This window comes from Maylandia zebra, linkage group LG13 (assembly GCF_041146795.1).
Source record: "Maylandia zebra isolate NMK-2024a linkage group LG13, Mzebra_GT3a, whole genome shotgun sequence".
Lineage (NCBI taxonomy): Eukaryota > Metazoa > Chordata > Actinopteri > Cichliformes > Cichlidae > Maylandia > Maylandia zebra.
The window spans coordinates 31,372,269-31,389,478 of record NC_135179.1 but is presented as its reverse complement, the minus strand read 5'-3'; the positions used below and the strand labels follow the sequence as shown (position 1 = coordinate 31,389,478).

Below are 17,210 nucleotides of genomic sequence, written 5' to 3'. Positions count from 1 at the left end.
AGCTTTCTCTGTCGATACGGCTTTAAACAGGTGTCGGTCTCAGTTGGCCAGGCTTTTAAGGTGTACTCGTGAACTTGCGACAACAAGACATCCTTAGCTGTCCATCGTTTGATCTGCGCAGTGTCCACTAATGTGTCATCCAGTACATCCATCATCAAAACCTGCTCAGCCATCTCTCGCTCAGGTGCTGAGTCTGGTACCGGCAACCGGCTGAGCGCATCCGCGTTTTCATGATGTTTTCCTGGCTTGTACCTGATGTTGTACTCGTAAGCACTCAATGTCACGGCCCATCTTTGTACTCTTGGTGAGCCCATCTGAGGTATAGGCTTCTTTTCATTGAACAGTGAGATTAGGGGTTTATGATCTGTGTAAATCGTGAAAACTCGGCCATACAAGTATTTGTGAAATTTCTTGATGCCAAATATCACAGCTAGACCTTCTTTGTCAAGCTGAGAATACTTTTTCTCAGCAGGAGAGAGTGTGCGTGACATGAACCCCAAAGGTCTCTCGCTTCCATCCTCCATCTTATGTGACAATACGGCGCCTACGCCATATGGGGATGCATCACATGAGAGAACCAACTCACGGTCAGCAGAATAATGAACTAACACCTCTGCTGAGTTCAACAGGTTCTTAGATTTCTGGAATGCTTCCTCTTGTCTCTTTTGCCATGTCCACCGTACCTCGTGTCTCAAAAGTTCATGTAAGGGTGCCAACCGGGTTGCCAGGTTTGGAAGGAATTTGTTGTAGTAATTTAGCAAACCTAAGTATGCTTTCAGTTCAGTGACATTTGTGGGGGTAGGTGCGTCCATGATTGCTTTAACTTTCTTTTCCACTGGGTGGAGCCCCTGGGCGTCCACTATGTGCCCCAAGTACTCCACTTTCTCTTGCATGAAGGCACACTTGCACCTCTTTAACCTCAACCCAGCTTCCTCCAACCGGGTCAACACCTCATCCAGGTTCTGTAGATGGCTTACTTCATCCACTCCAGTCACTAAGATGTCATCTAAATACACTGCTACATGAGGTATCCCCTTCAAAAGACTTTCCATGGTCCTCTGGAATATTGCTGGAGCAGAGGCCACTCCAAAAGGCAATCTGTTATACGTGAACAGCCCCCGCGATGTGTTTACTGTCACGTACTTTTTCGATTCGTCATCCAAGAGGATTTGCTGGTAAGCGTGGCTCATGTCTAATTTTGAGAACTGCTTACCCCCGGACAGTGTGGCAAACAAGTCCTCCATTCTGGGTATGGGGTACTGCTCCAGTGAAGCCACGGTATTTACAGTAAGCTTGTAATCCCCACACAGTCTTATTGTCCCTGTGGGCTTCAGGAGTGGCACTACTGGTGCCGCCCATTCAGCATATTTCACTGGCGAGATGATGCCTTCTTTCAACAGTCGGTCTATTTCCTCGTCGACTTTTGCTCGCATAGCAAAGGGGACAGAACGCGGACGGAAGAAGCGTGGGGTGGCATCACTTTTCACATGAATAGCAGCTTTCATTCCTTTCAGGGTGCCCAACTCCTCTTTGAACACATTTTCATGTTTACTTAACACTTGCTGAAGTGTTTTCTCTGTTGTTTTGACTTGGTGCAGCTTTCTGTTGTTAGGACTGTTTTTCACTTCACCCCAGTCCAATTTAATTTCCTCGAGCCAAGCTCGACCTAGCAAGCTGGGGCCGTCGCCTTCGACCACCACCAGGGGCAGATGTTTTTTCTGCTGCTTGTATTTGACGCTGACTCGTGTTGCACCAATCACCTTAACAGGATCCCCTGTATAAGTTTCGAGCTTGATTTTGATGGGCTGCAGGCTGGGGGGCTTGCTGTCTTTCCCTGTTTCTCTGAATGTTGCTTCGTTCATGACTGTTAGGCAACATCCAGTGTCTATTTCAAAGTTCACCTTTTTTCCATCAATTTGCATATCCACAGTGTAGGGGTCTACTCTTCTTAAGTGTACCGCACTGCCACGCCCTAACTTGAACAGTTTTCTTTTGTGCCCTTGACTGCACTTGACACAGTTCAACATAAAAGAGTCATCTTCAGAGCTATCAGTTTTGTTGTTATCTGCTTTCTCGCCCACATTGTGAGTACTGTAGTGTGAACTCTGCTTTTTTTCTTTCTTTACATATGTCGATCCATACTTTTTCTGGTTCAGTTTAGTCTTGCTTTTACAAGCTCTAGCTATGTGTCCCATTTTACCACAAGCATGACATTTTTCTTGTTTGTACTTACAGTCTGCTGCTGTGTGCTTGGTTCCTTTGCAACGATAACACTCTTTATTTTCTGCTTTAAAGGTACGACTCTCCTGTTGTCCTCTAGCGAGACTGAAACATTTTGCTGACGCCCCTGAGGTCTGCAGATCCTGTGCATTTTTATTTGCAGTCTCCATGGCTACTGCAATTGACAGAGCCTTGTCAAAAGTGAGATCTATTTCTGACAAGAGACGTCTCTGAATTCGGTCATCCTTAATTCCGCAGACGATCCTATCTCTCAACATCTGTTGTAACGTGTTGCCATAGTTACAATCCTGTGCCAGGCGACGCAGCTCCGCTACATATTCCATGACGGTTTCATTCGGCTTGCGGGAGCGAGAGTCGAACTTATACCTTTGCACAATTTCACTGGGCTTCGGATCGAAGTGATTTTTCATCAGAAGCACCAGCTCTTGGAAGGTTTTGTCTTTGGGCTTGGCCGGGCTGAGAAGGTTTCGCATCAAGCTGTACGTCGCTGCTCCGACGACACTTATTAATATCGCTCTTTGTTTCTCTGCATCGTCGATCCCGTTAGCTGCGAAAAACTGCTCGAGTATTTCCGTGTACTCATCCCAAGTCTGATTCTTTGGATCGAACGCTACTAGCGTACCAATTGTAGCCATTTCCGCTTCGAGGTCACTGCCTTCTATTTCCAGCCGAAAACTTTTGCATTCTTTGAAAAGCTAGCCAAACCTGTAGCCGACTCCATCACTTTATTTTCTTCTCTTTTCTTTCAGTCCGATCGCCCAAACTCCTTCCCCCTAAACGTCCTCGTCGCCAAAAAGATGTTGCATCTTCAAAAAATAAAAATACAATAACTGAGCCTTACACCGGGGTATCGTTGCACTGGTTTACTGAACCTTACTTTCAGGGCATGTACAGAACATGAGCATCCATTTTCTACTGCCTCCTACAGGACACACTCTTCTTCCACTTCCTTACACATTAATGTAACACAGAACTAATACTGCCTCTCCTGGCATTACCATTGTAACAACACATTCATTCTGTTTCTTTCAGAAGATTAACAGGAACTTAGGATGTAGGTATCTATGAATAATAACTATTATGTATACTCATATTTATATAACCACTTATTTCTTGCGATACCACACTGTCCAAATGACTTTCCAAAAAAATGTCAAAGCGATGAAGGCGACAGCAGCTACACAGTGGAGGATGGACGACTAAACGGTGGCGAGTGTCTCTCCTGGTGAGCCCCCTACATACACACAGACAGAGCTGTTTAAATATTTGATGACAGGAGCAAGAATAAACACAGATGAAAGGACAGAGGAAAGGATCTGGCGGCCTGTCTTCCCGCTCTCTTGTCATCACAGGGAAAAAGATGACAGGCCAGGATCTTTACCTCCCCTCTCCATCTCTGTCATCTAGTCCCCTCTCCAGCTCTTTGATAGCGGCTTCACTTTGATTCTGCTGTTTGCTCTGTGTGTGCATTTTAAATGACAGCTTGGTAACCTGTCATTTTGCGTGTTTGTGTTTGATTACCTTGTCGTGCCACTATAAGACTGGCCATGCAGTCGGGGACGCTGGTGCCAGCTGCCAAGAATGTGATACCCATGATGACGTCTGGAATACCGAGTGTGAAGCCTATCACTGTTACCTGACACACAAAGACAAAGACACACTATCACTGGTTGTATTTTTAACAATCAAGAGTGCTGACAGAAAAATGGAAAGAAAGACTAGAACCCAAAACCAAAATGTTAAAATGTTCTTTTTTAACTTAAAGATAAACCAGGAATGACACATGCACTTACCAATTTTCTTACATGAATAATGAAGAATTTTTTGAAGAGCTCTCACACTTATTACGTGATTCTGTAGCTCTAAAGAGCTTTTCAAACCCCATTAGGATTAGATTAACCCCGTGTTTCCAGAATTTATCTAATTGTTCCAGACAGACTTTTTAAACTTGGAAAGTAGACTGCAATAACTACCTGTGGCTGACAACTGAGCACATTAATGAGCTCGATTGGCGTAGCTCTGCACAGAAAATGACTTTTACACTCTTAACTCAGTTAAACTGGGAGTGGATCATATTGAAATCACCTCACTTCCCCAAAACAAATAAATCCTGTGTAAACGGAGCGTCCTAGCATCTAGACAGAATAAAAACCTAACAAAAACAAAACAACGAGCTAACTAGCTGCTAACGAATTCAATACTTTACCACAGTTGGTTAATCTAATAACAGCTTTTTTAAGTTGAATGTCAGACTAAAATTGCTGAATCATGTTTAGCATATCAATATTTCACATAGCTCGAAAACCCCCAAAACAACTGTAAAGCTAAAAGATTTCAAGCTAATGTTCTGCTAAATGCATTCTTGCAGTTAGTAGTTAGGTCAAAATAGGGAACATGTTCGATTCACTATAGTGTTAAATTATTCTCTGTACTATTCAGTGGATTCACAGGGAATTATTCATCCATTCATTTATTTATATATTTGATTTTCATGTTTCTGACCACCTTTCATTTTTATTTATACAATTATAAAGTATCTATTTACAACAATAGCTGTCAGCAGCATAATGAGCCAACATGTTTTAAAAGGGCACAGTTTCACATTACATGCATATACTCCAGTCATGTCACCTTCCACTGATTAAAAAAACACAATTCATAAACTGCCTAAAGATTAAAACGTATTTATTCTGCTTCTTGGAATTATAAGTCCTTATACATTTGATAGAAAACGTAATTTATCTTTACTTTAAGTCCTGCGGATGAATGGATATTCACTTTAGCTTATTCGCTGCCATGGCTTTTCATAGTCTGCTATTTTTAGCACATTCACAAAGACTTCTGGTTTTTGGGTGTTTTTTCTGGATTATTGTGGGCCCTTTACCTCAGAATATAAAGCACCTTGGGGTGACTGCTGTTGTGATTTGGTTCCATAAAAAATAAATTTAACTCAACTGAATCAGTACAGAGTGAGTGTCTGTGGCCAAAATACAAACTGGGAGATGGTTCCACAGAAAAAGGGCAGTAAGCCTCCAGTCTAAGACCCAACGGTATACTGGGTCTGATCATTAAAGACTTTGTAGGTGAACCTTCTGGATCATCAATGAATTACAATAGTCCAGCGTAGAAGTAATAAATTCATGCAACTGGTTTTTAGCATTACTCGGAGACAGAATGTCTCTAATTGTAGAGATATTACCCAAATGCAAAGCAGTCCTACATATTGGTTTAATCATATTTGTTTAATAATTCTGGTCAAAAATCACTCCAAAATTCGTCACAGTGTTGCTGTAGGCCAAGGTAAATGGATTGGTTCTCATATAGCACATGTTGTATACAAGCGCCTTTTTCTATGCTTAAGCTGAAATGCTTCAACAACCAATCTGCTTGGTTGATTTTTATACTGTAGCAGGAGCTTCATATACAGAAGCAACAAATGCCTCACAAAGAACAGCATCATGGACAGCTCCGTAGGTAGAGTGGTGGCCCCATGATCAGAAGATTGGGGGTTCGAATCCACTGAACAGCTACCCTGAGGTACCCCTGAGCAAGGTACTGTCCCTACACACTGCTCCCCAGGTGCCCAATGGCTGCCCACTGCTTCACTGAGTGAATGGGTTAAATGGAGAGAGGGATTTCCCCACGGGGATCAATGAAGTATACATTATCGTTATTATATGCCACTGAACCATTATTAATTGCATTGCATTTTTGTTTTCAGCTTCATGTTGCTTTTCAGTACAAGTCTGCTTTTCCCCCATCGTCACTTACCATCCAGACCATGATGTAGGAGAAGCTGGCGATCCAAAGTGTGGAGGCAACAAAAGACAGCATGAACCAGTTCTCCCAGCGAGGTGTGGAGGAGTTGGGGATGGTGAAGAATAGCAGCAGGGCCAGAGGCCAAGCCAGCAGCCACTTCAGTTTATTAAACCCACCCGCTGCAGACACACAGAGCGAGATACAGCATTTAGACTGGGTCGAGACTGACACACGAGCAGAGAGAAGAATGATAGAAAAGACAGAAAAGACAAGTGTTTAAAACCGACATTGCTTTCTAGCAGGAGGAATAATTTACTGTCCAACGAACGCATGTTTTTAAACTCCGATCTATCACTGGCTAAAGATCTGATTATAGTCCAATATGAAAGCACACAAGAATGAAGGCATAAGTTCACCTGTGTGTGAAATTTAAAATCAGAATGAATTCATAAATTTAAACTTGATTTAGACTACTCGTTGGCACCTGATTAACAACAGATTCTTACAGAGGAAGGACGCTGAACGATAATTAACAAGCAGAGTGATGTTTTTTCTGTTCTCCTCTTTTGTTTAAATGGGATAACGTTATTTTAATCAAATGAATCCCATCCCTCTCTGAACATGATTGAGTTTGTCAGTAAAATTATCCCGTCACTTCTTACGTTGGTCTACTTTTCATGATTACGCTTTTGTGCTTCACTCTTTTTGTTCATCGTTTTAAATAAATCAAGCCTGGAGGTGGAAACTTAAGTCAACTTAAATAAAATTAGAAGTTAACTGGGATACAACTTTTTGCATGACTTTTTATTTTAACAACAAGTAAACAGATTATGAGAAAAAGTGTTTTAGTATGAAAGTATGAAACTTAGCCTAGCTTAGCATAAATATTATAGCAGGTTTCTTTCAATTGTCCCTGCACCAAAACCTGTTTTCTCTGAAAGTAATTAACAATTCTCAAGAAATAAAACTAAACATTTGCAAAGAGGTCTGCTGATCCATGCTTCTAGTCGTGTTAGAGAAAACAGTGGTTAGGGACCGCGGGACGACCAAAATGATTGAAACTGGGTGCAATAAAGTTGCATCCTTGTTGAGTTTGAAATGGTTTCTTCAAAGATGGGGACCAAGTCTGCGACCGCTCGCTGTGATTTGATTGAAAAACACATCACTCTTAAAAACAAGAGTCATCTAAAGGTTTACCTGGGCATTGGAATGGTACGTAAGGTCCCTCTCCTTCCTCCTCTTCTTCCTCTTCATCATTCTCATTGTTCTCGTTGTCCTCGTTATCCGTCTCATTGCCGGCCTCTCTGTCATCGCGCCGAACGCCGACGCCCCTTTCGGCTCCAGACAGCCCATTTTCTATGCCCCACCTGCTCCCTCCCTTCACGGGAACCTCAGAGTCACCGTTAGTCAAAGTCCGCGTGTTGATTAGACGCTGCCTCTATACGTCGCCGCCGCAAACACAAGAAGCACATTCACAAACACACAAACACAGAAGGGAGACTGGTCAGATCTGATGCAAGGTTAAATGACTGTTGTGAACTCATCCTATATAAATGTACTTTATTTTAACTCGTATCAGAATGAATGTGAAAACAACAGTGGATGTCTAAGTGGTGTTGACACTTGACAGCGGGGAGGTTAAGCTGATGTTCACGGTTCTCCTGCTCTGTCTCTGACTTTCTTGCTTGCAGCCTCTCTGGGCCTGTTTTGTTCTTTTGCTGACAAAAGTAAAACAATAATTTGTTATATAAACTGCAGCCCTGAGAAGATAATCACATTGTGAGTGAACATGAGCTCCTGTGCATTTGCACAAAACAAATCTCAGTCTTTCCTGCAGCAGTATAATATTGTGAGGGCCAGACTCCTCTACTAGAGAGCTTAAGACTGTACTGTAGTTGTTAACATTCACCTACTTTAAGATTCCACAGAAAATATTATATTCGTTGTTTTTCTTTAGAGTCATTTAGGTTTATCTCAAGTTCCACTTCTTTTATTTGACCTTCAAGGTCCAACATCTCAGAATAATTTTTATCTGCTTTGTTTTTAGTGTAGCTTATCATCTGCCCACGAATAAAAACCTTAAAGGCTTCCCATCTTACTGAGGCTGTAGTTTCGGATTTATTAAAGTAAAAATAGTCATCAATATTTTTGCCTACGTATTCCAAGAATTTTTGATTGTGCAGCCAGTGTGGTTTTAAACGCCAAATAGGATTACGTTTAAAAGCTGTTGTACCTGAGAAGTTAAGCGTGGTTAATGAGTGATCAGATATAAGCACACTTTTATATGAAAAGCTGTTAATCCTGGAGATAAGAGAGTTTGAAATAAGAAAATAATCTATGCGACTGCGACTATTATGACTGGCTGAATAGCAAGAGTATTCTCTCCCTGTTGGATTTTTTAATCTCCATATATCTTTAAGATTCAATTCAGACATAAAGTGTTGTATGGCTTGTCTAGATTTTGTTTTTTTTTTTTTGTTTTTTTTTTTTGGCCTGTCCCGTTTGGCTCTTTTGCCATCAGAATTGTTGTCTAAAGGCGAAGAAAGATGCCCAACGGATTTACTTTACCAAACTGACCATCCCAGCCTTGCCGTAATGGTCCATTTGATTCACCTTTTATTGTTTATTTTATTTTCACTTACTGAATACGGGACAGACTTGACTGGGGGAAAGAAGGGGAGAAAGAAAGAGGGAAAGAGAAACAGCTGAGAAGAGGGACGGGGGAGAAGGGCAAAAAACAAAAACCAACAGAACGGGCAGAGAAAAAAAATGCATATATCAATCACCTGGATCACCTGCTGAGAAAGAAAAAAGAAAGCAAGCAGAAGAGAACAAGAGTAATAGAATAAACAACATCACAATGATATATGGGAATATGACAGTAAATACTAAATGTTAAACATTATTGTGCAGCACATAAGATCAACAGAACACAGTGTGCTTTGAGGTAGGAGCCAAAAAGGGTGTAGTTTGTGGGTGTGATCACCCGTGTGTACACCTGTGAGCATGGACGCGCTTGTTTTTTGTTTTTTTAAAAGGTTCCTTCATGTAATAATCTGCTAGAGGGTGTGGGGGGGCCACAGCCCCGTCCTCCAGGGCATGAAGCGGGTGTGGAGGAGATCAAAACTCCAGACATCCAGAGGCCCCCAGAACACAAGAGACCAAGGAAGACCAACAGAGGGGCAGCCGCGCCACTGTCCCGGAAAGAGCTGAGGAGAGTCCCAGATGAGGGGTCACTCAGCAGCCGCGGAGCAGAAGCCAGGGGGAGTTGCAGTGACGCGCCCGTGAGCTCCGCCGGCAGCCAGCTGCGCCTGAGTGACCGAGCCCCAGGCCGAGAGGCCGGGGGCACCCCACCTCCGAAGTGGCCCGAGCGAGCCCCAGGCTCCAGGCCCCGATAAGCGGCCGCCAAGGAGTGAGCCGGTGTGTACCTGGACGCCCATCCCCGGACACAAAGAACCACCAACGCACCGATGTCTGAGGGGGTCCGCCACTGGCAGGGGAAGTGGTGGTAGGGGGAGATAGGCCTCCAAACCTTGGAGGGCCTGAGATGTCCCCAGAGAGGTGGCGCCTGACACCCAACCTGACATATAGACACAGACATACAGGCACACACAGACACAAACATCCATTCCCACCCTCATGCTCTCATATGCACTTACTCCACACTCAACCAACGTGGAGACAGACATAAAGAGACGCTGTACACACGATCACACTCCCCAAGCGTACTCTACAAACCGGGTCTAGGTGCCCTCGCCTAGATTTTGGATGGGAAGAGTCTAAACCTGATGATCTATCAAGCTTAGGCTCTAGGGTACAATTAAAGTCCCCCCAACAATTATCTCACCGTGGAGGGCTGCAATAGAGAGGAATAGATTGTTATAAAAGCTGGAGTCGTCGATATTGGGGCCATATAAATTAACTAATATTAAGTCTTGGTTCAGCATTGTAGGATAATGAATCACCCTGCAGGGTCCAAGATGGTTTTTTTTAATACACATGGGCACTGATTTATGAATGAGTGTTGCCACTCCTCTAGCATGTGTTGAGAAGTGGCTAAAGAAAGCCTGACCTGACCATCTCCTCCTTATCTGGGCAATTTCACTCGCGAGTAAGTGTATTTCTTGAATAAAGACTATCTTTGGGTGATATTGTTTAATTCTATCCATTACTCTTTTCAGTTTAATACACAACATATATTGCGTGTTTATACCCCAGTCTATAAGCTATGGTTCTACTTTTTCTTAAAGCAACAGATGTAGGGGCACCACAGTGGGGGCCGTCAGGTGTCACAGCGGTCTGATGCGAGGCAGGATTTGCACAGATCCTCAGTGTGGTAAGTATTGACTGTCAAACATGTCATTTGATAAATTCACCAGCACCTACACCTACTGATAATTTCGTGGAAAAAACTGCGTATAATTCAAAACATTTGACTGAAGAGACAAGGCTGTTTTAAAAACAGAGACTGATATTCAAAGCGGCTTATAAGAGAAGGGGACCCTGGACACAGATGATAAGAAGGCCCACACACTTAAGCATCTCGGGTCATAGAGTGTATATACTGATGGATGCCTTTGTTAAAGAGGTCTTGTGAAGGCCCAAGCGGAGCAATTTGTGCCCCAATCTTTGTGTGGTGAGACTGGACATAACATGAGGTAGGCCTGCTCTAAACCACTGCCTGTTTTATCATAATTTCTGACTCTATTAAAAGAACTTAATTTAAAAGAAACAGAAAACAAAACAACTGAATTTGTCTCAAAACTTTGATCTTAAAGTCATGAGGGAACTGTTTATTGAATTATAAAGATCATAGATGCAAAGGAGCTGATGGCTGTTTTCAACATAATACAGTACAGCTAATTTAGCAATCCGAAGAGCTGCCCTCTGTTGGCCATTTGAAAGAATGCAGGTTTACAGCACGTCTGCACTGGCTTGACTTTTCAGACCTAGAAGCTGCATCCATCTTTTTATGTACAGTCTATATCACAGACTGAAAGTGACACAAAACAACTGCAAATCAAGCTGTCTTTTTGTAATTATCTCACTGGTACCCCCCCATGGTTGTCTGTCTGTCATTATCACCGCTGTCATTGCCTTATGCAAATATGTTCACAATGCAACAGCTTGACAGGCAATGAAACTCTCTGTGCAGACAGAGAAAAACATTCTGACTGATTAATGCGCACACGGAGAGCTGCAATGAAAACCAAATCACAGACAATACAAACTCTTCAACTACTATGGCAAATAAGATGCCATGTGATTCTTTCTGTTCCAAGCTTGCCCATCACGTCCTGAACAGCCCTTTGTAAATGTAGCATAGCAGGCCATGCCTAGAATCCTCAATGGTGGAGCTGATTTGTAGGCCAGGGACTGTGTACAGCTCCAGATTACTTTGCTAAAGAGGCTGTCTGAAACGCTTTCCCCTTGGAGAAAAACACAACGCAGTCTGCTTCAAATTGGAAATGTCAGCAATCTCTTTTTTCCCCTCTTTTTTTCAATCAAAAGTGTGGCTGAGGTGCACCTGCGTGTGCCGTTACCTCAGTGATGAGCATTCGTGAGGCCATGGTGAGACGAGTTCTGGGGGAGAAGTGGCTGGTGATCATGATCCTCATGCCGGCCTCGGAGAAGGACAACTGGTGGGGGTACGCTGACAGCAGCTCGTCTACCATTAACACAGATGTCTTCCTGTGGTGGTTTGCTGTGGGGCACATACATGGAATACGAGCTATACTATTGAAATAAACCAGTAAGATTTTCCTTAGCATTACGACTGCAAAGAGCAGGAAGCAGAGACATTAGCTCGATCAGAAGTTCCACATTACACGTACAAAGTCTCAATAAAAATGTACCTTTCTTTAAAAGAACAGCAGTAGCATCACAGCCATCGTCCAGTTCTGTGTTATTTGCTGCACCGTTTCTCAAAGTGGTCGAGTTCTTCTTCCTCCTCCCCAGGAAACGGACAATGTAGGAATTCAGTCTGGAACAGAAGTCGGGTTAAAACCACACTTTGCTTGGTACAGCTGGGTCAAGTCATTGCTCTTTACGGCAGATAGCCTCCCAATAGAGATAGGTTGATCATATTCAAAAATGATCTGTCAAGTTCTATAAGCTGCTGTGTGGCACAGCCCACATAAAGAAATGTATCATTTCTATATATCCCATTCATATAATACTGCTGCAGACATAAGGATAAATTATGTTACACATGGGATGAGTTTGCATATCGCAGCGTAATAAATGACACCGATCACGGGTCTTATATTAAACTCATTAATATGCAAGAATTTAAAACATTTTGTATTTTTTGCTTGTAATATTGATATTCAGTAAACTTCCACTGTTTTCAATGAAATACTACAATCCATTTGAAACAGAGCATGACGTTCTTTTCTAGATAATATCCACATTGTTGTTGTGTTACTTAATATTTATCCATATATCTGCTAAATTTGCCAAAAGAAAAGATATTTATTATTATTATTATTATTATTATTATTATTATTATTATTATTATTTGTTTGTTATTCATCTGTTTAAATAGACATTTTAATCCCAGGGATATCTTACATGTATCAATACTTATTTTAGTAACTGTTACTGTTGGGGTACATTACACTCCGGCACAGAGCAAAAGTTCATTGTTCATTTTTAAGCCTCAAAGTGGATGAACTGAACTTACTTCATGATCAAAATGTAGACAAAATACATCAGGATCAGCGTGAGAGCTTCCCACCTGGAAAAGACAGTTCGGATGCATTCATCATGTGTGTCACTGTACAGTGTAAGTGCCAGGTGTGTGCAAAGTTAATCAACGTGTAACTTACCAAACTACCTTTTCATCATATATGAACTGTAATAAGAGAGAGGTGAAAATCTGAGAACCAGTATATCTAAGACATGAAGGCATAATTTCAGATGGAAAGAAAAAAAAAGAAACAATCAGAGTAACTAGAATATTTCTCCATAGAGGAAATCCAGTATGGAGCTTTTAAAGTATCTGATGTGTTACTATGTTAACCTTAAGGTGCTTCTTACCACTATAAGAGCAGAGATCGATAAGGTGTAGTAGACTGAGTCTCTGAGCAGAGGCCAGCGGGAGAGACGGATCGTCTGGAAGAAAAGACAGAGAGACAAGAGGACTGAGACAATTCTACAACTTACAGGAGCTCAGCTACACCTTCTTTTGTTCTACTGGGTAACACATCCCACAAGGTTCTCACTGCCATGCACTAATAACATAAGCCAAGCTCTTTGTGTGTGTGTGTGCATCTGTTTGGCATTTTACGTAACATGTAATCTAAATAAGAAAAAAAATCTTTCAAGTATGTTTCTCTTTTCCTAGTGGGATTACAGCAGTGAACAGGACACGTATCCTTTTCTGATTCAGGCAGAAAAGGTTTCCATCCATGGTTTTTAATCTAAACTGTGGCCTAAACAAACAAGTCACAGAGTGTGTGTACTGCACCGGCTAAAAATCAGCGGTTAATTCTGTACCTGCACAGCGAATATCCCGCACACTCCGATGATGCAGAGGATGTTGAAGACGGCAGATCCCACAATGGTGCCGACCCCGACGTCACCTTTAGTGATGAAAACTCCTGTGCAGAAGGAAAGGAAATCACTGATTACCACACATGGCAAGTCATCTGTCCACAGGTTACAGAGACATCCTGCTTGGTGCAATTCTTTGGTAATCTTGACGTACTTCACTGATCCACGACCCTTTGTCTAGCTGGTAACTACTGATGGCATTTACATAATAAGTTCCTCTGTTTGCATGTGTTGTTGAGTTATAGAAGGATTTCTCTCCCATAGACTTTATTAGTGAGGGCTGCCAAGCACAAAAGCATATTTGGCAGCTTACTTTAACATTTTCTATTAATGTTTTGAATTGATTTACTCTCAGGCAGACTGCTGGCTTTTATTTTGAAAGTTTGGGTGCTGGTAACCTGCTGACCAGGCCTATCTTTCTCGAGTATTTTCTACTGGCTTGCTCACTGGCCAGGTCACTATTGTGGTAGAATTTATTACCATTCAGTTGGTTCCCCATATTGTGTGTCCAAGCCAAGTGATTGGCTCTCACTAACAAGAGTTAAAGGCTAAAAATGGGAAGACACATTTAAAAACCTTTACTAACAGTATAGTAACATTTTGATGGCAATAAATATTACCCAGATAGTCCAGGGATTGACATCATACTATAGAACTTTAGGGTCTGCAAAACACTTACCATTCAGAGGAGGATAAAGAGGAGCTCTTTATCCTCTCAAGGATACTTGAGGGTGCATGGGAGTTTGCCCAACCAGTCTACATGTGTTTTGTGGACTTGGAGAAGGCATTCGACCGTGTCCCTCAGGGTGTCCTGTGGGAGGTGTTGCGGGAGTATGGGGTGTCTGGCCCATTGCTACAGACCATTCGATCCCTGTACAACCATTGCAAGAGCTTGGTTCGCAATAAGTCGGACTCGTTCCCGGTGGGTGTTGGGCTCCGCCAGGGCTGCCCTTTGTCTCCGGTTCTGTTCATAATTTTATGGACAGGATTTCTAGGCGCAGCCAAGTGGCGGAGGGCTTTCACTTCGGTGGCCTCAGAATCTCATCTCTGCTTTTTGCAGATGATGTGGTTCTGTTGGCTTCATTGGGTGAGGGCCTCCAGCTCGCACTGGAACGGTTCGCAGCCGAGTGTGAAGCAGCGGGGATGAGGATCAGCACCTCCAAATCTGAGGCCATGGTTCTCAGCCGGAAAAGGGTGGAGAGCCCACTCCGGGTCGGGGATGAGTTCCTGCCCAAGTGGAGGAGTTCAAGTATCTCGGGGTTTTGTTTGCGAGTAATGGGAGAAGGGAGCCGGAGATCAACAGATGGATTCTTGCAGTGGCCGCAGTGATGCGGACGCTGCACCGGTCCATCGCGGTGAAGAGGGAGCTGAGTGTAAAAGCGAAGCTCTCAATTTACCGGTCGATCTACGTCCCTACCCTCACCTATGGCCACGAGCTATGGGTAGTGACCGAAAGAACAAGATCGCGGATACAAGCGGCAGAAATGAGCTTCCTCCGAAGGCTGGCTGGCCTCTCCCTTAGAGATAGGGTGAGAAGTTCAGCCATCCGGGAGGGGCTCAGAGTAGAGCAGCTGCTGCTCCACATCGAAAGGAGCCAGCTGAGGTGGTTCGGGCATCTGACAAGGATGCCTCCTGGGCACCTCCTGGGCGAGGTGTTCCGGGCATGTCCCACCGGGAGGAGGCCCCGGGGCAGACCCAGGACACGCTGGAGAGATTATATCTCTCGGCTGGCCTGGGAACGCCTTGGTGTTCCCCCGAATAAGCTAGAGGAGGTGGCTGGGGAGAGGGAGGTCTGGGCTTCTCTGCTTAGGTTGCTGCCCCCGCGACCCGGCCCCGGATAAAGCGGAAGAAGATGGATGGATGGATGGATGGATGGATGGATGGATGGAAAACACTCAGTATTCAACACCATTGTTGTAACAACTGAGGAAAACAATTACAAAATCAAAATTTAAAATCCAATAGCCTTGCTGGCAGATCATTCTCAGCTTCAGTCTGAGACTTTAAGAGAGTCACAGTTGTTAGACACAGACAGATTTTATCACGTTAAAATTGCTCACTGGAGTGAGTAATCACCAGGACTGATGACGCTTGCTGCCAAGCTCCCACGTTAGCATTATGATTTTATTATTAGCCATAGCTGCTAGCTGCTACCTTAATGATAACGTAACAGATGGGTAACTGCTAATAGTTAAATGGCTATGTAAATGACGACAATATGTGTGTTGGACAGGTTAGCATTTAAGATAACTGTTTAATACTTCAACATTGTTGAAATGGGCACGTTACTGACCTCAAGAAGTTCTTAACAAGACCAGAGTGGCAGTCTTTAAAATGCCTCGCAAAGTTGTGCTGTTTCCTAGGTGTTCACAATGAAATTGAAATCGTGCATTCAGCTGTCTGCAGTGGTTCTGCAGGAAGTTCTGTGTTAGCAGGAGGAGGTGAAGACGGCACTGTTGCAGTTGAGATCTAACCCAAGGAATTTTTAGTATCAATTAGTATCAGAGTAGCATATTTTGACAGCCCTGCTGCCAGTGTTAGCTATGGTACTTCAAACCCACCAAACCAAAACAAAAAAGACCCTCTTCTCTCACCCCAACCGGTTGCAGCAGATGGCCGCCCCTCCCTGAGCCCGGTTCTGTCCGAGGTTTCTTCCTGTTAAAAGGGAGTTTTTCCTTCCCAATGTCACCAAAGTGCTGCTCATAGGAGGTCATTTTTTTCTCTGCATGTATTACTGTAGGGTCTACCTTACAACATAAAGCAACTTGAGGTGACTGTTGTTGTGATTTTGCGCTGTATAAATAAATTTGAATTGAATACTCTATTAGAGTGGAGTCAGATGCAAAGGATTCCAGCTGGAGCTGTAACAGTGGTAATATCTGCCCAATATCTGGATTAAAAACTGGCAACAATGTTATATTAGCTAGATAATAAGCCGACAGAATAAGCTAAGTTGAAGTAAAATATCAACTCAGTATAAGCTCAGATGTGAAAATGTGTAAACACCGTATTATAGTTGCTATAAATTATCTCTAAATATGTATTTACTTTTAACCCCTTTATTAACAAATTATTGCCTCACTATTAGTATGCTATTATCAAACTGTACTATTAATGGCTGTACAGCTAAATTATATCTAAAATGTGTGTGTGTGTATGTCTCTGTCTCACCAATGACAGAGGTAAACAGTTCAGGCGCTGAACTGCCTGCTGCCATGAAGGTCGCTCCTGCAACATCCTCACTCAGATGCAGACGCTGGTGGACGAGGGGAGAGAAAGATATTCTAAGCATCACAGCGTGGCAGTAAGAGTGTGTGATGTTAGTGCAGCAGCAGTGCAGTTACAGTCTACAATGTTTGTTACCTCGCATATCTTCTCTAGCGAGGGGACAAAGTAGTCATCGCACACCAACGCCAGAGCATAGAACATGTAGACTGCCTGCAGATGGCCAAAGACACACAGGTGAAGAACAGTATACACTTACAACTGGATAAGACCCCCTGCTGAAAAAACAAAAACAAAAAAACATTTGTGCTCTATTTTCTTTGTTTGCAGTTTAATCTCAGCTTCTGTTGTCATTTACTTGATGTTTGCTGAGACTAAACCTGAAAGCCCAGCAAAGAGTTACAAGCAGATAAAATAATACACCGACA

General features: G+C 43.0%; 1 protein-coding gene across 3 annotated transcripts in view; it reads right to left on the bottom strand.

The window, feature by feature from the left end:
* The window catches only part of slc24a3 (solute carrier family 24 member 3), a 131,205-nt gene that overhangs the window by 8,857 nt on the left and 105,138 nt on the right, over positions 1–17,210 (bottom strand). For all 3 annotated transcript variants that reach the window (XM_004554621.3, XM_076891934.1, XM_076891935.1), the window contains 11 exons: positions 16,921–16,995; positions 16,729–16,813; positions 13,501–13,604; positions 13,042–13,116; positions 12,831–12,856; positions 12,686–12,739; positions 11,856–11,983; positions 11,544–11,704; positions 7,198–7,438; positions 6,013–6,179; positions 3,763–3,877 (listed from right to left, as the gene is read on the bottom strand). In XM_004554621.3, the coding sequence (XP_004554678.1) occupies positions 3,763–3,877; positions 6,013–6,179; positions 7,198–7,438; positions 11,544–11,704; positions 11,856–11,983; positions 12,686–12,739; positions 12,831–12,856; positions 13,042–13,116; positions 13,501–13,604; positions 16,729–16,813; positions 16,921–16,995 (1,231 nt within the window). The remainder of the gene's footprint in view (positions 1–3,762; positions 3,878–6,012; positions 6,180–7,197; positions 7,439–11,543; positions 11,705–11,855; positions 11,984–12,685; positions 12,740–12,830; positions 12,857–13,041; positions 13,117–13,500; positions 13,605–16,728; positions 16,814–16,920; positions 16,996–17,210) is intronic.